Source organism: Festucalex cinctus, chromosome 1 (assembly GCF_051991245.1).
Source record: "Festucalex cinctus isolate MCC-2025b chromosome 1, RoL_Fcin_1.0, whole genome shotgun sequence".
NCBI lineage: Eukaryota > Metazoa > Chordata > Actinopteri > Syngnathiformes > Syngnathidae > Festucalex > Festucalex cinctus.
The window spans coordinates 14,515,013-14,534,974 of record NC_135411.1 but is presented as its reverse complement, the minus strand read 5'-3'; the positions used below and the strand labels follow the sequence as shown (position 1 = coordinate 14,534,974).

The following is a 19,962-nucleotide window of genomic DNA, read 5'->3' as shown; positions in this document are numbered from 1 at the left end:
GCGGAAATTGGTACAAAAAAGTAACTGATAAGTTACTTTTTTGAGTAACTTAGTTTCTTTGACAATAAAGTAATCAGTAAAGTAAGTAGATTACTTTTTTTGAGTAGTAATCACTAATCAGTAATCACATTACTTTTTCAAGTAAACTGCGACAACACTGGCCATTATCGATATATCGATATCGAATCGATGTTCCTTTTCATAGCCCAATATCGATTCATAAAACCATGAATCGATTCTTTTAATATATTTTTTTTTACCCTGTAAATTAATGTGCCAAATAGGGCCCAACTGATTAATAGGCCACCGATTATAATTGGCCGATTATTGGCCTTCAAACATCGGCCAAAACAATTGAGCTAAAGGCTGATTATTTTCCCCTTAAAACATTATCAAAGAAAGACGAAGTTTCCGACACTATGAAAGTACCCTGAATACACCATTTTGCTTGCATCTAGCAACTAGCAAGTGTGTAGCGTATGTTATTCTGTTGTCACGAGGCGTCCTTTAAGCTGTTTAATGACACCACACTTGGAGTTAATTCTAAAATTATATACACAATGTTAAGAATTACATCAACTCTATATTTAAATACAAAATGCGTTTCGTTTTTAAAACATTGCTAGCCTAGCGCAAACAGGAAGTTAGCAAACGCTAACGGAACGTTAGCATCAACTTCGGGAGTGTTTTTCCTTCAAATAATGAATCGAATCGGGCCCTTCTGAATCGAATTGAATTGATTTTGGAAATCTGAATCGATACCCAGCCCTAAATGTTCACTACTTTTCAGAGTGCTTTGTGGGCCATTTTGAGTGCCCTACATTTTCGCTCCCTGGACATTCGGACACCACTACAAAATGGCACAGTTAAAATGGATCTTTGACGTCTATAGTCGTCAAAATGGATGAATAGATTTTTATTATTTTTTTTAAGATAATGGGAGCCTAAAGTGCTCTATCATTCGTTAGGCCGCTGCTGAGTCAGCTAAAAAACAAACTCCTCTGGAAATTCCGGAGAGGAAGAAGCCTTTCTCCCGTTGCCCCTCCCCACTGGTGGCGTCATGTGACTCATCATTCCTCAGGTGGCGGCGGAGATCCTTCCTCCTTTGTGCGGGCCTTAATCCGGGAAAGGGGGGGGGCTCAATGTGAGCGGTGCTGAGGGACGGCTTTAGGGGCGGGAAGCCATTCAATCCGCACTCTTTTGTTGTTGTTTTTTAAAAGGCTTACTCATTATCTGCGTTTTAAATGGTCTATTTAGGATGCTGCGCCAGGGAGGATGGGACGGTGGTAGGGGGGCTTGTCAATGTCAGGAGCTCAGGCGTAAATCACGCTGACAGCTCTTTTCCCATCGCTTGAACTTGCGCTCACTTTTCCGCCGTGAGATATCCGCTTATTATGAGCACAAAAACGCCACAGCCAGACACCCTTTCACAGTCTCACTCAAGCCCGCTGTTTGGACAACTGCGGCCGGTAAAAAAAAAAAAAAAAAAAAGAAGAAACAAGCGTGTGAAAGCCTCCCGCAGGATCCCCCTTAATGGAGGCAGCCATTGGCCGGCATGGCATTTACAGCTGTTCCCCCTCGCGCTGACTTTGCCCCTCGTATAACCATTGGAGGGGAGGTGCGAAGAGCCGCGCACGACTTGATTAAAACAACTGTTTGAGCGCGTCTGCGGTAATGAACTGGAACGCGGGGCTAACGGCATTTACTGTACACAATCCGGGGTGCGTTCAATTTCTAGACAGGGTTCTTGTCATTAACTGATGTGTACGGGTAAATATTGGCATGAAGCTATCAACTGTGCTTCCCCGCCATCCGGAATTTCTGTTTACCCGACAAATTCTTGGCTCGGCTCATTAGCGGACAGGAAAAGCGAACACAAAAGAGGCCTTAGTGTTCAAAAGTGGTCCAAAATACCACACAATGGGAACTTGGCAACGCAACTCATCGGCATTGCCAATATCATTATAAAGTGCGTTTGGTGACCACATCACAGTCAATCAGTCGTCATGAACGTGTCGCAGAATAATAATGGAACTCTTAAGGTCTTATTGTAAGTGGCCAAACATTTGCACACAAACCAAAACAATCTCCTCAAAATGTATTTCCTTCATTTTAAACCTCTTTCTCTTCATTTGCTATACCTGATTTTGGCATGTTCCACACAATGCTCTGCTAACTAGAGCAGGGAACGGTATGTAGATTTTTTTCTTTTAAATATTTAGTTTTACAAACACCCAGAAATGCTTCAGGAAACACTGATAAATATTCGGTCTGTTTTCCAACAAATAACCGGGGAAATGGGAATTGAACTCCTTGAAAAAATGGGAAAAAAAATATTGAAAAAAATTAATCTGTGAATATGCAAATCCACGGCTGCGTGACCCTATGTGGCCCCCTAATGATGAAAAGTTGTGGCCCCCTTCAGCGTTTAAATTGCCCATCACTGAACTAGAGTGTATTCGGTAAATGACACATGAGTCATTTTAATTAATCACGTGTATTCAATTTTCAGACTTAAGCCCAATTCACACTGACTGCGGAAAAGACGCGGTGCGTTTTCCGTACGGCTTCTGCACGCAAGAACACGTGGGGTTCACGCTGGAGTGTTGAGTTCACTCGATAACAACCGTGTATATAGAGTCCTACGTTGTGTAAACTATAGCCACGCTTGCCTGTTGTCACATCGATATGCTTTGTGGACATTATTTCTGGGACTTTTACCATGGGTAAGTACGTTTTGTAGGGGTGTGAATTGCCTAGTACCTGACGATTCGATTCGTATCACGATTCACAGGTCACGATTCGATTCGATACCGATTAATCCCGATACGAATGGTCACGATTCGATACCGATTAATCCCGATACGAATTTATAAGTCGATTGTTGCGATTTTTTTTTCATATTTAGAAAATACTAATCAGTAAGCTTGTAGAGTGTAAGATTTATATGAAAATGTATTATTTATTTATCTGAAATTTCAGTCTTATAGAGGTTGTAATCTGTTTCATGTTTGAACAGCATTAAAATAAAAATATTAAGGCTTAATGTGCCGTTCATATAACATTCTTCCATGCTCAAGGTGTGAATCCTAAAAAAAAAAAAAAAAAAAAAAAAAAAAAAAAAAATCGATTCTGCCGATTATTGAATCGATTCGAGAATCGCGCGATGTAGTATCGCGAAATATCGCCGAATCGATTTTTTTTAACACCCCTAACGTTTTGTGTTTAAATTATGATATTTTGTCATGTTTAATTTATGCCATCTGCTGGCCATAGTTGGGTGGTGTTTTTGATTCCACAACACATTGATCAGGCAGAGCTACACTGAGACGTTGCTCCTAATGTCATTTCACGTTTATGGCAGCATACATCGTGATTTTACTAATCGTTATTAAACGTTTTTGGCAGTCAAAGAGTTATGATCAATTCGATTAATAAATAAGAATCTCGATTCTTTTATGAATCGATTTTTTGGCACACCCCTAATCCCTAATATATACACTTGTGTTTTGTATTTTTCATGGCATGTGTAGTTGGGTACAGTCAAGTTAGCATATCCAGATTTTCCCCAATACTGTTATAGTGTTACAGCAAACATTTAATCCAAACCATTAAGATCACCATTGGAAATGAGGACATTTATAAAAATTAAGTATCAATATTTTTGTCCTTATATTTAAGTGTAGACTCTACATTTGTACCTCTGCCAAGGAGGTTTTTATTATATCACAATTGTACAAAAAAAACAACACTACTGTCTAAAGTACAGTACTTAAATCTTGCAATTTATTTTTGCTTCTGTCAACATTTTCCGTAAGTTATTAGTTTGGTTGAACCTTAATGACAAAAATCAGAAGTTGTACTCAACGGAAATTTATACAATTTGGTTACGAGTAGATTGTTGGGCCTTGGCTGAGGTCAACCAAGTAATTGTGCATAAAGTGTGGGCCAAGGAAGAAACCGTTACATTTTGGTGTAGATCTGCTTAAAGATGCAGTCTCATAGCGTTTCCTTTTTTGTAAACACATTGAGAAACTTTAAAAGTTATTGTGCTTTTAGGAGTTGCTTGATCCAAACCAATGAGATCACCATTGTTGGCAACTACAAACCAAAGGATGTTTGCCAGAGAATTATGACTTTTCCCCTGATTCTACATGCACTTTTCACATTTTACCTCTTCCAGGGATGTTTTTTTCTGAAGGATTGTGGGAAAAAAAGAGGCAACAGATCTTTTCGTCAGTGTGACAATAAATGTGGAAGGTCTTCATAGTTACAAAGACCTCCTTCAAGGCCATTGATCCATCCATTTTCTATGGCGCCTGCATGTCCTCATTGGTATCACGGGTTAGCTGGAGCCTATCCCAGCTGACGGGTACACCCTGAACTGGTCGCCGGCCAATCACATATAGACAAGCCAGCATTCATACTCAGGTTTTTGGAATGTGGGAGAAACTGTTGTTGTAGAAAAATATTCAATGTTCATTTGGATGGTTGAAAGTAGTAAACAAGAACATTTGTCAAAGAGTTTAGTTTTTATTTTAACCATTGCCAATGAGTATCTGTTTTTTATTTTGCACTTTTTTTGCACCTGCATGAAGGTACCATTCCAGTTTTTTGGTTTGTGTTTGTAGGCTTTACTTGAAATATTTCACTTCACAATAGATCCAGATCAAGTGAACAATGATGTTGGAAACACAAAAGGAAAAATTGTCAAAGAATTATTTTATGGGCCGAAAATAACTGGCAGTTGATCTTGGAATTTCTTTTCACGTTTGTTAACTCATTTACTCCCAATAACGTATAAATACGTTTTTTTAAATGTTCTAAGTGTCTCAAAGACGTATTTATATGTTTTTTTATGCTAGAGCATACAGAAGGCTTTGATGCAGCCTCTCAACTGCAAAGAACGGTTGCAGAAATGGTAGTTATTACACAAACGGCCAGCAGGTGGCAGCAGAGCAAAGGCGATCAACCAGGGCCATCGAGAAAAAAAGCTAAATTACTGACAATTTTGAATAGGTTTGTGAAAACTGATGAAATTTAGCTCTCTTCTAATGCTAATTGCTGCAAAACTGAAACAGATGGAAACTTACTTTTTTTCCTGATGAAAGAAGAGACTTTAATCTTTCTTTTGATAGGTTCCATGTTTTTATAGCAATAGAACACAATATTCTGTGGGCCTTGCAAAATCAGTCAAAATCCAGTAAAACGGCCAGGAGCGAACGGGACTTCTGTGAAAATGGCTGGGAGTGAATGAGTTAATAATCCTCAGGATAGATTAGGCACAAAAGATGAGCCGAGATGTAACAGGGGTTCACTGACATGACAAGAAATGAAATCAGACATGTAGGAGGTGTGTATCTGTAAAGGAGTAGATTGTTGGACCCCGGCGGAGGAAAACCGAATGCCGCTTAATTGCATAATCTGTAATAGGGCGCCATTTGCAATTGGAACTGGCAATTGTGCCATGTCACCGGCGTGGGCTATTTCCTGATAACTGCTGCAAATCCCTCATTCTGCCATCAACATCCGCCTGTCGCTCGTTTCCGTTTATTTATTTTGCGGAGGATGACTCACTGGTATTTATAGCAGGAGAGTGAAAGCCCCCCCCCACTACAACCCCCCCTAATTCTAACCCTTCCACGCTTGACGTGGGGGTCAATCCTGGTGACAAAATGCTGCCTGACGTTCCGGCTCCTGATACATTCACAACTGCACCTCCCCACTAAATAAAACCTTGAAGTGATTCCATCCAAAGTCAAACCCCCTCCCTTAATTCACCCAACTTGACACAGTGGCCTACGCTGGCGTGCTGGGGGGTCACGCGTGGCAGACCTCAGGAAGATGAAGCCCCCCCCCCCCCCCCCCCCCCCCTCTTTTAACCATCTTTCTTTCCACGAAGACCCCCAGCAGCACCCCCAAATGCCCCCCCTTTGCAGAGCATCTGTCACCACAGGGGCTCAGATGAATGCATTCTCCTCCTCCACCTCCTCCTTGGCAAATGGCACAGGCAGGACAGAGGAGGGCACCTCGGGGGAGTAGGGGGGAGTGAGGGGAGGGGTCTATGTCTGTTTGTTTGCATGCAAGAGAGAGAGAGAGAGAGAGAGAGAGAGAGGGAGGAAGATTCCCATTGCAGCCTGACTGACTGACTGTGTGTGTCATGAGAGGACACACAGCTCCACATGCCTGCTTTTGGACTTTCCACAAGGATTTACTCCCAATGGACTAACACCTCCCAGGAGCAGTTTTTGGAGGGGATTTCTTCTGCGCAATTTGGGATTCTGAAAGCTTCAAAAAGTCATGCAAGGTAGAGAAAACTATTCTTAACAGGCTCTAATGAGAGAGGCTTTTAACGCCTCATCTGGGGGACATGGTGAGATGTTAGTCCTTTTTCTCCCCCTCCTAAACCCCCCCCCCCTTTTTTTTTTTTTTTTCTGCTTTTCTGATGTTAACAGAAGCCTCTTTCCTGCATGACACTGAGCACTCCTGATGCTTATCTGGTTTTATTAATACGTGCGTGAGCGTGTGACGTCTTATAACCAGGGCCAGCGGTGCAGCCAGCTGAGCGTCGTTGAAGCTCTCCCGTTTTATTTCTCACCCTGATCCTGTTGGTGTAAAATATGGGAAAGTGTGCCGGTTTGAATGCGAAAGCAGGCTCCAATTCAATTGAATTTGGCAGCCTGCTCTTCTAATGCAATTAGAAGGGAGAGACAAAAGACGACTGAATGCAAACTGAAAAGCAGTAATGCAAAGTGGTTGTATTGACATATTAGGTCTATATTAAGATCACGGATTTTTCTTTGAAAATGTCAAAGATGCATTTAGTCTTAATTAATTTGTCACTAAGCCCAACCCCTCTCAGCATAATGATGAGAGATCTGTATTTAAAAAAAAAAAATACTCTTATATGTGCAAATTTAAATGTTAGGTAGTATTCTTTTTATATCATTGTTAATAATATATTATTTAAATAATTTTATTATTTATGATAAGTGTTATGTGTTATCACAACTAAATGTATATTGAGCTATTATATTATTTTTAGTTTATTTATATATATATATATATATATATATATACATACATACATACATACATACATACATACATACACAAATTTTAAAAAATTATATTATAGTATACTACATATTTTATCATCTTCATTACTGTAATGAGTTTGAAGCTTAGTTTAAAACAGTAAAATGTTAATGTGTTGTTATTTTTATAAGAATTTTACAAAAATATATTTTACAATAATATATTTGTCAAATTTTAGATACTGTATGTGTTTGTATTATTCTTTTTTATTATAAATAATTGAATTATTTTTTTAACCAGGCTTATCACAAATAAATATTTTTTTCTGTATTATACATTTTTTGATTGTATTTGTTATCACTCATTAGTTAAATACAGGTTTATCACATACAGGATCAGAATTCAAGTGAAGTATTGTATTTTTTTCCCTCTTATACATCCAAGATTAAGATTATCAATAAAATATGTTTTGACATCTTGTTCATTATTATTATTGTTATGGTGATGGTGACTGCCAACTTAAAACCAGGGTTATCACAAAAAAAATGTTTTGACAATAAGTATTATATATTTTATTGTTAGCATCATTTTTTCTTAAAATCAGGATGATCACATGCTGTCAATATTTGCATTTTCTATGAGTTTAAAACGTTTATATTTTTAATTATTTATGTTTCAATTAATTATTATTTACATGCGTTTACAAAAAGGCTTATCACAAATTAAATCTAATTTATTATATTTGACAAATGATGATATATGTACAGTATTTTCATATAGTAGGCATGTTTATTTTTATTTTTGTGGGTTTAGAACCAGACAGCACAAATGAATTTGATCCAAATCGTGAGCAAATTTATGCTAACTTAAATTTTGTTGAATTACTAATACCTAAATAAATTGCACAAGCATGTATGCAAATGAATTAAATAGATTTGTGTTTGTGTTTGTGTTTTATATAAAAATATTCTTTTAAGTAGAGCTTGAACATAGAGTAGCATTTATTATAAAACATAAAATCCCTTGCCTGTTGAAACACAGCAATTTCATATTCAAGTATGGAATTTTGGTCCTGAAAGTTAGATAGTGATGAGAAAACACTTGAGTCGGAACGAAAATGGAAAAAAAGTCGACTCCATGAAGGAGTGTGGTCCTGACTTGAAGTGGAATGAACACTATTTGGTCAGTGGGCTCATTTACTCCGCATTCCTGCTAAGTACAGTTCGTCCTGGTGTCACGACTGGAAAAACTGGACGCCTTCAAGCGCCTCGGGCAAGATTTTTAGTGTTTTGTTTTGTTTTCTCTCTTCGATTTTATGGCCCTCTCATCTCGTGGAGCCATCTCCATGTGGCTCGTCAGATAACAATCCCAACAGTTGTGCACATATTGCGTAGGCGTAGCTTGAACTTGCACCGCTTTATTGGTTACGGGATCAAGTGAGGGCATAAGAAGAAGAAGAAGAATGCGGGCTCCTTGTGTCACCCATTGACCACAGAGGAGCTTCCTGGCTGACACATTGACTTGATTGGCTGCATCAAAGCCAGCTAATCATTGACAAAGATGAGCTCCCGTGCATGAAGTGTGTACACTTGCAGGACTTGGACCCCGCTTTGGTGATGACGGGGGGTCAATCGGGACAGTGTGGGGGGGGGGGAGTACGGGGGACTTTGCTTTGTGTTATGTCACAGGCTGAGTGCTTAAACAATACTCCGTCAAGGGGTCAAAGTAGCAGCATGGGTTGATTGTGTGCAGCCAACGCAAACTAAAACGTCCCCATCGTGTGGCAATAGCCCAGAGGCAGGGCGAGGTATCGCATAGCAACTCCCAGGAGCCTTTGCGGTCATGGTTGGGGTGCTCACGTTCATTGTTGTTGTTGGACCACCGTGAAAAAAAAAAAACACACAAAAAAAAACGATATTGAAAACGTGCATTGAAATGATCTGGAATGGCTGCACAGTAGGGCTGATTAATTTTTTTTCAAGGTCCACTTGGAAATATAACCAATAAATGAATGTGTATGACAATAAACAATCTCAGATTTGTGATACATATACAGGGTGTTCCAAAATGTTTGACCCCATTTCGTAGGCCAATAATTTTGACAATTTTCGTTGGAATGATCTCAAATTTTCACAGCTTGTGTAGAAACGTTTCAAGTTTTTGTGTGTAACGTCGAGCTGACACAAAACACAGGAAAGGAAATTCTGAACGTCCTAAAAAGCACTTGGGCTGTAATTCCAAAATATAACCTGCCACTTGGTGTTGAACATTTATGAAAATCTGTCATGGAACCAACAAATATTTGTACTTTTCTTTGTAAATTTAACAAAATAAAACTTATGACCTTCAACATAAAGTGTATTTAGTTTCATAAAGATCCATCAAGTAGTTTCCGAGATATGAGCATTTAGAATGGGGTCAACCATTTTGGAACATCCTGTATGTTTTGGTTTTATAGGTTAAGCTAATATAAAATCACATGAATAATCTACTACTTATCTACTTAAATTCTAATAACGTACAAGGACAAAAAGTTTAAAAAAAAATTAATTTTGAACAAAATCACATATGAACAGAACAATTAAACCCAAACCGACCGTTATTATGCTTGTAAAGTTAAATTCCTGATTTTTTTTATTTTTTTTTACATGTTGATCACACTTTAATGTTTCCCATCATCAAACAAATAAAATATTAGTCAACGATAAGACAAGTAAAACAAAATGCATTTTTAAAATGAAGATTTTTTTTATGAACTCATTCACTCCCAGCCATTTTCACAGAAGCAATTCCGTTCGCTCCCGGCTGTTTTACTGGATTTTGACTGATTTTGCAAGGCCCACAGAATATTGTGTTCTATGGCTATAAAAGCATGGAACCTATCAAAAGAAAGATTAAAGTCTCTTCTTTCATCAGGAAAAAAAAAAAAAAGTATGTTTCTATCTGTTTCCGTTTTGCAGAAATTAGCATTAGAAGAGTGTGAGGTTTAATCAGTTTTCACAAATCTATTTAAAATTGTAAGTAATTGAGCTTTTTTTCTACATGGCCCTGGTTGATCTCCTTTGCTCTGCTGCCACCTGCTGGCCGTTTGTGTAATAACTGCCATTTCTGCAACCGTTCTTTGCAGTTGAGAGGCTGCATCAAAGCCTTCTGTATGCTCTAGCATAAAAACAAAACAAAACAAAAAAACGTATAAATACGTCTTTGGGACACTTAGAACATTAAAAAAACAACAACATATTTACACGTTATTGGGAGCAAATGAGTTAAGGGAGAAAACCTACATGGCCCGGTGTGGAAAAGTGATTGCCCCCGAAAGCTAATAACTGGTTGGGCAACCATCAATAACAAGCGAAATCAAGCGTTTTTGTTGGCAATGAGAGATATTTTGGCTCACTCTTCTTCCTTGCAGAATTGTGTTAACTCAGCAACAGTGTCGGGGGGGGCATGAACAGGCTTTCAAGGTTATGCCACAGCATTTTCAATCAGATTCAAGTCTCGACTCCAAAACCGTCATTTTGTTTTCTTAAGACATTCATAAGTTTACTTGCTGATGTGTATTCGATCGTTGTTGTGATGCAGAACTTAAATTTGCTTCAGCTTGAGGTCACAAACTGATGGTCAAACGTTCTCCCTCAGGATTTTCTAGTAGAGAGCAAAATTCATGGCTCCATCAATCACAGGAAGTCATCCAGAAACTGAAGTAGAAAGCAGCCCCAGACGATCACACTACTGCCACCATGTTGGACTGTTGGTATGATGTTCTTTTTCTGAAAGGCTGTGTTACGTTTATGGCAAACGTAACGACACACATCCCTTCCAACAAAGTGGGAATCACTAAGTCGAGCCTTTGTTGTTTTCGGTCAGCAGTTGATTTTCCTTGGAACTCTGCCATGGATGTTGTGGTTTCCTATTCTCTTCCTCATTGCTTGAGTCATGAACTCTGACCTTCCTGATGCTAGGGAGGCGAGCAGCTCTTTAGATGTTGTCCTTGGTTACTGTGTGACCTTGTGTATGAGTCGTTGTCGTGCTCTTGGGGTAATTTCTGTAAGATGGCCACTCTTAAGACAGGTTCAGCACAGTTCAATTGCTTTCTCAATTGACAGATATTATGATTCACTGAAGTCTTAAAACTTTAGGAATGACTTTGTAACCATTTCCTAACTAACAGATGGTTCCAGGCAGACTCATCTGTTCTTGAACATCTTTCGATCATGGCATTTAGGCCCGTTCACACGAAAGCCGGTTTCAATGGATCCGCACAAATTTTTTATTTGTTTATTTTATTTTATATTGGGCAGTTCGTCAACACGGCGGCTCGGTTCTGGAGCTTGAAATTCGGAGCTTGAAACTGATCACTTTTGAAACCGGTCTCCAGAGTGGAAAGATTTCAAAACGCACCATGTACGTCCCAATGTGGACACCGATGACGTAATTCTCTTGTGACTGCGCCTGAACCGCCAGTCTGTCAACAACAATGGCGGAAAAACGTGTCTTTTAGTGTTGTGTCGGTCACGACCGATTCGTTCTTGAGAACGAATCTTTTCAGTGAACGTGAGTGAACGGGTCACTTCTTGAAGTGATTCGTTCTTCGTTCATTTGAGAGCAGCCACGCTCATGCCGTCAGTCTTCGCAAACGACCAATCAGAAGCTAGCGTCAGCCGTGGGCGGGATTTTACTACCACATGCAGCCTCACTATTGGTGTTCAGGAACGGGTCAGTGGGTGAACGTGTTGCCACTTGCGGTTCAGGAACGAACGATTCAGTGAATGAGTGTTGTGGCTGTTGCCATTTCCGGCTCGCGTACGATTCATTGAGTGAACGCTCTGCCATACCAGTTCAGTGAGCGAGTGAGTGTAGTGTGGAACGATTCGGTGAACGAATCTTTTGAACGGTTCTTTTAAATGCACAGATTCTAGTGATTCAGTTCACCGAAAAGAACTGTAAAGCCCATCACTAGTGTCTTTGTCGTTTTGCGTGATGTTGTACTTGAATCACCCGGCATTATTGTCACTTCTCCTGTGTTGTGTTCGCTGATCTGTATATATTACTGGATAGCTGATGACCCATACACACCCTTGCAAGCCGTTGAAGCCACAGGGCAGCCATCTTACTCCCATCTCGCGAGTAGACTACTGTTTAAACTAGTTTTCTTTTATCGCTCAGTTGCTAGACCCCTGTTGTGTTTCTACTAAGTACTGTCTCAAATGTACTCTAATTTCGATAAATGTATAGGATCGCTTGCCAAGAAACGTTTCTTGGGAGGAGTAATATGGCGGCCTCGCGGCTTCAAAACCGGCTATTCGGATCAGTGGTTCATCTTCTTTGCTGATTCTTCTTCTACGCAATCCGTTAACTCCCGATGGCTGCTCTACAGCGCCACTCCAGACTTGGCATATATATTACAACCTTTAAACGTCTTCTCTTGGATGCTCGCATGTCTTGAGACGGTTCTGTCTGTACAAGATTTGTACAGCTTTGCTTCCGTGTCAACAGGGCCTTATTTGCAGCTTTTTGAGATCGTTTGGCCTACTTCATTTGGTCAGGTGATTTCTTGATTGAGCAGGTCTGGAGGTAATTAGGCTTGGATGTGGTCAGGGTGGGACGGTACTTTTCCAAGTAGGGTCAGGCAGCTTTCAATAGTTTTATTGTTTTTATTTATTAATTATTATTATTATTATTATTATTATTATTATTAAATGAAATTATTATACTATTATTATTTGGGATGGGCGAGTACCGATACCAGGTATCGGTATCGGGCTGATACCAGCCTTTTTTCAAGTACTCGAGTACTCGTGACGCAGACGAGTACAAGCGACCGATGGCAGATGGGGAAGACGTTAAGTGAGTCCTCCTTGCCTGTAAGTGGCGCTAGCTTGCAGCAGTTTTTCACCAAAACTTCACCGGTTTGGAAATACTTCAAAATTGTGAATCTTAAACTAAAAGAGCATTTTTGTGTTTTATTTTGAGCGTTAAGACTATTGAAGAGTGACTGTGCTGTTTTTTTTTTTTGTTTGTTTTTGTCAAAATTAAACGAAATATATTTGTTTAAAAATATCTTTTAGTGATTTTTTTATTTGTCAAAATGTACTACTGGTATCGGCAGTTGGTATCGGTATCGGTGAGTACTGAGGGTCTGAGTATCGGTATCGGTCTGAAAAAAAAAAGAGGTATCGAACATCCCTAATTATTATTACCTCTTTTAATGCCACAAGTTATCAAAAAAACAAAAAACAAAAACTAATACGACAAAGTCTTTGATGATTCACATCATCCTTGAAAAAGTTCTATTTCATCAGATTTTGTCATGTTTCATTGTAATTTTATCCACCGGTAAGAAAAGAGATACAGTGCTGCCATCTACTGGCCATAGTTGGTGAGTGTTTTTGATTCCACAACCTATTGACCAGGCACGCTGCACTTAGATGTTGCACTGCCCATTGATTAAAAAATAAATAAAAATAAAAATAAAAACGTAGTTGACGTCATTTATGGCGGCATACATCGTGATTTTACTAATCGTTATTAAACGTTTTTGCCGGTCAAAGAATTATATACGGTACTCTTCGTCCATCTGTCTCACGTTGATGTTAATTGCTTACTGGTTACATCAGTTTTCATGTTGTTTTTTGTCAGTTAATGTGCAGCTGCATGCGCGTGTCCTCCCTCAGGTGTCGGAGCTGTAAGTGAAATGTCTCTACTGAAGCGCTGAGTGGCGGCGACCCAGCATGTAGCCGAGGTGAACAAGTCCCTTCACGCCTGCCAACACTGATCACGTGAGTCGACTTCTTCGTCTACTACTTCTTCTCCTTCTTCCGACGCCGGCCATGAATGCAAGTCCGGCGTTAAACGATCTCATGGCGTTACAACAGCTTGTCCTAAGAAGCACGCCTTGGCCAAACAATAGTGCAACAAAAGAAAACTGGTGATAGCGCCTGAGGCTCAGAGCTAAAGCGATTTGCATACAAAGCATAAGCTACAGTAACTGTAACAAAAGTGAAGTCCAGTATCTGAAAACATACGTATGCTGAAGCTGAACTTACTGAAGTTGAGAAGATGAGCAAACTTCACAAGATTGGGGGACCCTCACTCTCTTCAGTACAGTATTTATCAGTATTGAAATATTTACAATGAATATATTTTAATATTTATAATCAATAATGCGTCGATGCACTTTAACTTGGCTAGAATTGGGAATCTCACTCCATTAATTTCCCACCAATTTGTTCTAGGTTTAAACAGTTTCTCACTGTATAGAATCAACAATGTATTGACACGCTAACTTCAGCAGTCTGGGGAATCTCACTCCATTCACTGTGCACCAGTTAGTGTTTTGAAGCAAATTGAGCAATGCAATATTTACAATTATTGATGACAATATATTGACACACTAAATTTGCCAGCCTCGGGAACTTCACTCTAACCGTCTTCCATTAATTTACGTTGCAGGCATAGAATGTTTTGCAACGTTCAAATAATAAACTATGTAATCGTATTGATGACACCACTTCACTCATTTTACACAATCTATGCTGGGGTTTACAAAATATTGAAACATGCTAACTTCTCAAGCCACGGGAACCATCCTCAATTTTTTTCCACCAATGTGTTAGTCAACATAATGCTATATGTAACCTTTTTGCAATAATTACAACAAACAATGTACTATAGGTGCATGGACGACTTTGCGAGCTTGGGGAACCTCACGCCATTCACTCATCAGTTTGTACTTTGACTACATGCAGAATTGCAATATTTACAACAAATGACACAGATGTATTGACACGCTAATTCATCAGTCTGGGTAACCTCACCTATTCATTTTCTAAAAATGATATTGCAGCAATTACAATTGCCAGCGTGGATACCAATGTCCAGTGATCACCTGGCATGCTTGCGGATTCACCTTATTAGCAGATTAAAAAAAAAATTAAAATTAAAACATTATATTTTTATTTATTTATTTAGTTCCTGCCAGAACCCCATTTCCTCACATGGAAAAAGATTGAAATGTAAGCTTTTTTTTTGTTTTGTTTTGTTTTTTTGTTTTTTTTAAAGATTTATTTTTTGGCTGAAAAAAGTTGTTTTTATCTACTTTTTGTTTGTTTGTTTGTTTGGGAGGCAGGGTTATTTATGTATTTATTTTCTCCTGAAATGCACATCAATTTGCAAAAATGATACGCACATTTTCGCTATTCGCGGGCCGGCCCGTGAATCGCATGGGTCCACTGTAATTATGTGCTAATTTCACCAAAATTGGGAAAGCACATTCCATTCACTTTTCACCACTCTCTATTGTGTATTACAATGTTGAGTTATTTCTAGTTTATAGTGATCCTGCGCCACTTAGCATTGGCATTGTCTTTTGTACCACAACAGAACAAGCACTTCCTGTTTTGATTTCTTCTGTTTCTAGTTTAGGCAGCCAACTCATCAGGTTTGAAGTGTTGTTGCAAGGGCCAAACAACTTTTTTTTGTTTTTTTTGTTTTGTTAATACGAGCAAATACCCTAGCGCAGTTCTGCTAAGCTGTTCATCTCTCCAACGGCACAATGAGGACACTGTTGATCTTGTCTTCTTGTCTGTCCCGCTCATATTACAACCTGGCAGGAAAAAAAAAAAAAGAAAAAAGTTCAAACTTGGCCTGTCGAAACTTTGACCGGGTGTAAGTAGCAGGGGAAGAATTTAAGATGTGAATTAGAAAGGAATTTTAGACGTTCAGCTAAAAAAAAAAAAAAAAAAAAAAAAAAAAAAAAAAAAAAAAAATGTAATTCCGTAAATTGTCAAGATAGAGCAAAGTGGCCAAAAAATTAGGAACAGCTTTCAGTTTGATGTACTGCAGTTCTGTACCACTACAATAAAAAATAATGTGGTGGTGTTATTTTGAGGGGGGGAAAAAAGGACATGGTTTGAAATTTCACCCTTGTGTTTTTTTCATCTTTCTCTCTTCATGAACACATGTTGAGGATGCCACCAAAGAGGCCACATGAGACACGACAGATGTCCCATAGCGGACCACCTTTTGAGCAGGGATGCGGTTAGCACAGTGAACATTCGCAGGAGTTTCTCTTTGAATTGAGAAAAAAAAAAAATCACTTTATCGCTTTCTGTATTGTAGGTACAGTAAATGTTTTGATGAGCTAACGTCACTAACACGAGGAACCTCACTCCATTCACTTTCAACCAGATTGTGTTGCAGCTATATATGGTAGTAGCAATAGTTACTCAACAAAGCAGATTTCTTGATTTCTCGCTAATTTGGCCAACATCCGGAATCTCACTCAGTTCACTTGACATCAGTATTTTGTAGGTTTATGCGTAACTGCAATATATACAATGAAGAACAGACACATTTATTAGCTAATTTGGAAAACCGAGTGAACCTCACTCCATTCACTACTCTGTGTTGACGATAAAAACTTTATTGCAATAACAATTAATGATACAGACGTGTACATATATGCCAACTTCACCAACATAGGAAACCTGATGCCATCGACTTTCCACTTGTCTGTGACTGTGTTGTAGCTTTTCAAAACTACAAAACAGCAACATTTGCAATGACACAGATGCATTGATGCAGTAACTTCACCAGCCACAGGGAAGCTCACTCCATTCACTTTCCACCAGTCGGCACTGCATCTACAGTACATGCAGTATTTACAATGAGAAATATCGATGCATTCATGTGCAAACTTGGCAATCTCACTCACAGTAGTGTTAATTTTATTTGACATTTTTAAATTTAGTCTCAGTTTTAGGCCAGTTTCAATCACGTTTGTTAGTTTTCTATATCATAGTTAGTCAACTTCATCCTGTTTTTATTTATTCCATTTTTAGTTGACTATAAATGTAGCATTTTAGTCTTTATTTTAGTCCAAGGGATCATAATTTAATTTGTTTAGTTGTAGTTCAGTTCAGGGTGTACCCATAGGCGGGGTACACCCTGAACTGGTTGCCAGCCAATCGCAGGGCACACAGAGACGAACAACCTTTCACAATCACAAGCACACCTAGGGACAATTCAGAGCGCCCAATTAACCTCCATGCATGTCTTTGGAATGTGGGAGGAGACTGGAGCACCCGGAGAAGACCCACGCAGGCACGGGGAGAACATGCAAACTCCACCCAGCAAGGCTGAAGCCTGGACTCGAACCCGAGTCCTCAGTACTGGGAGGCGGAAGTGCTAACCACTTCCACCATGCCGCCCAGTTTAAGAACCATAATAATAATAATAATAATAATAATAATAATAACCAGACTTTAAAGAATCTAGAATTTCGTACAAGAAAACATTTTTGTCTATCAGAATGCGGGGTGAGGCTACTGAAGGGAGTTGAAACGTACAAATATGAGACAGTTTAAAATACTGTATAAAAATCGGATTTTCAAAGAATATGAGGATGAGGGAGGAGTGGTCACTTACTTGGTGTGTTAGCTTGGGACAATTGTATTATTTATTTTTGATTACTACTTTTTGGTTTGTTTGTTTGTCTCTCCTTATTTTTGGTTAGTTTGATTGCTTTCCTTTTTTTGGACATTTTTATTGTGTAAATAGATTGAAGTTGTAGATTTACAGGTGGGACTGTACATGTGGTGGTAAATGAATGTATTAGGCTATGGGTGTATGTTTACATGTATTATGTGTATGTAAGAGAAGGACAGACATTGTTATGTCATTTACTTAAGGAGAAGGGGTGGGAGTAAATAAGTTTGACTTCGTCTCACTCCTTTTCGAATTTCCACGAAGACGTATCCTGAATGATGACGTGCGGAGTCGTTTGCGCGTGACTGGCTCACCTTATTTTGTCCTTTGGACAGATCATGGGTAATTCCTACGCAGGGCAGCTGAAGTCTGCTTGCTTCGAAGAGGCCCTGCACAACTCCATCGAGGCGTCGCTGCGCTCCAGCAGCGGAGATCCGCAGCCCATCTTCACGCAGCTCTACCTGAAGCCCGAGCCCTGTCCTGCCAACACGGACGGTAAAGCAGTGGCGTACTCTCTCACAGGCAGACGGTCACAATCTGATATGATGATGATGATGATGTTGTTAATCCTTCAGCGGATGAGAAACCCAAAGCGGAGCTCCATGGCGGCGACGTACCCGGCCAGGAGCTCCTGACCAACAGCCACTCGTCCAACGATCCGGAGGAGTTGGAGGAGGAAGACGACTCGGACAGCAACAGCCCCCCGCTGCCCTACATGCAGACCCCTGTGCCAGAGGGCTGCTGCACCATGGAAGGTAAAAGCGCACCCACAAGGCCTTATTAACTCCCTCACTCCCAGCCATTTTCACTGAAGCAACCCGCTTCACTTTTTACTGGATTTTGACTGATTTTGCAAGGCCCGCAGAATATTGTTCTATTGCTATAAAAACATGGAACCTACCAAAAGAAAGATGAGTCTCTTCTTTCAGCAGGAAAAACGTATATATCTATCTGTTTTTGTTTTGTAGCAATTAGCATTAAAATATAGCTAAGTTTCATCATTATTCACAAATCTCTTTTAAACCGTGTTGGAGCCTTTTTGCAACAAGCCCATCGTTGATCTCTTATACTCTGCTGCCACCCTCTGGCCGTTTTTTGAAATAACTACCATTGCTTCAATCATTCTCTTCAGTTCAGCGGCTGCATCAAAGCCTTCTGTCTAGCATAAAACAAAAAAACAAAAAAAAACGTATAAATACGTCTTTGGGAAACTGGTAATATTTAAAATAGAATGTATTTATATGTTTTGGGGAGCAAATTAGTTAAAAATAACAATCTCCTCTTTTTGTCTGCAAATAGAAAAACAGTTGTTTCTTCCCATGACTAAAATAAGAATAATTACAATTTTCAGGATTCTGCCAGGCCGGCAAGGACATCCGCCTGGCCTCCATGGCAACGGAGACCATTGAAGTCCCGACGGGTTTCGAGCTGGTCGGCGCCAAGTCCCCCAGCGTCGCCGATCACATCCTGGTGTGCGCCGTGGACCGCCGCTTTTTGCCCGACGACAACGGCAAAAATGCACTTTTAGGTCAGCGTGTTCCGTGAATGGACGTGCCTGTCGGGTCAATCTCGCTCGCATGCCGCGGCAGCCGTGTCTCACCGTCGTCTCGTGTTAAGCGTGGAAACCATTTTCTCTGGTCCGCCAGCAGGTTTTTCCGGAAACTGCGTGGGCTGCGGCGAGAAGGGCTTCAGGTACTTCACCGAGTTCTCCAACCACATCAATTTGAAGCTATCCACGCAGCCCAAGAAGCAGAAGCACTTAAAGTATTACCTGATGAAGAACTCTCAGGGTGCTTTGTGCAAAGGCCCTCTCATCTGTTGGAAAGGTAGCAAGCGCCTCAATCCGAGAGCGACCTTTTGTCCGTATCTCAAGCCTCTCGTCGTCTTCTCTTCAGATTGTAAAACACGTCAGGTGTCCAGTGGCGCGTCCACGTCCAAACCAAGCTCCTCATCCTCAGGCAGCAGCAAAGAAAATGGAGGAACCAGCGGAAATGGATCGTCTCCTTTCTCCCTTTCAGGTGAGCCAAAACATTGGCGTTACTGGACATTACATTAGGTACGCCTGTGCAGTCCTTTGACTTTGTTCATGAAATAAAGAGCTATCTTACTTAACAATTGGCTCTTCTTTAGATTGAGAAAATATGTGCATATTAGGGGTGTTGAAAAAAATCAATTCGGCAATATATCGCGATACTACAGCACGCAATTCCCGAATCGATTCAATAGGCAGCCGAATCGATTTTTTAACATCCATTTTTGATGAAAAAATATTCTGCAAAACGTCTAACTTTCATACCTTAAGTATGGAAGAATGTTATAAAGCCTTAATATTTTATTTCAATGCTTTTCTAACATGAAAAAGGTTACAACCTGTTTGTTAAAGGGATCGTTCGGCTTTTTTAACATGAATCTCAATTTCATCCTCACCTCCCGTGT

At 39.8% G+C, this 19,962-nt stretch overlaps 1 protein-coding gene across 2 annotated transcripts in view; it reads left to right on the top strand.

Moving 5' to 3' along the window:
* The window catches only part of greb1l (GREB1 like retinoic acid receptor coactivator), a 74,275-nt gene that overhangs the window by 25,157 nt on the left and 29,156 nt on the right, over positions 1 to 19,962 (top strand). Inside the window, exons 1-7 of one of the 2 annotated variants that reach the window (XM_077518481.1) lie at positions 6,125 to 6,307; positions 13,713 to 13,817; positions 17,862 to 18,021; positions 18,102 to 18,281; positions 18,878 to 19,054; positions 19,176 to 19,352; positions 19,422 to 19,544. In XM_077518481.1, the coding sequence (XP_077374607.1) occupies positions 17,865 to 18,021; positions 18,102 to 18,281; positions 18,878 to 19,054; positions 19,176 to 19,352; positions 19,422 to 19,544 (814 nt within the window). In that variant the 5' untranslated portion in view covers positions 6,125 to 6,307; positions 13,713 to 13,817; positions 17,862 to 17,864. Of the gene's footprint in view, positions 1 to 6,124; positions 6,308 to 13,712; positions 13,818 to 17,861; positions 18,022 to 18,101; positions 18,282 to 18,877; positions 19,055 to 19,175; positions 19,353 to 19,421; positions 19,545 to 19,962 lie in introns of those variants that run through there. The other variant, XM_077518488.1, reaches the window with a different exon arrangement.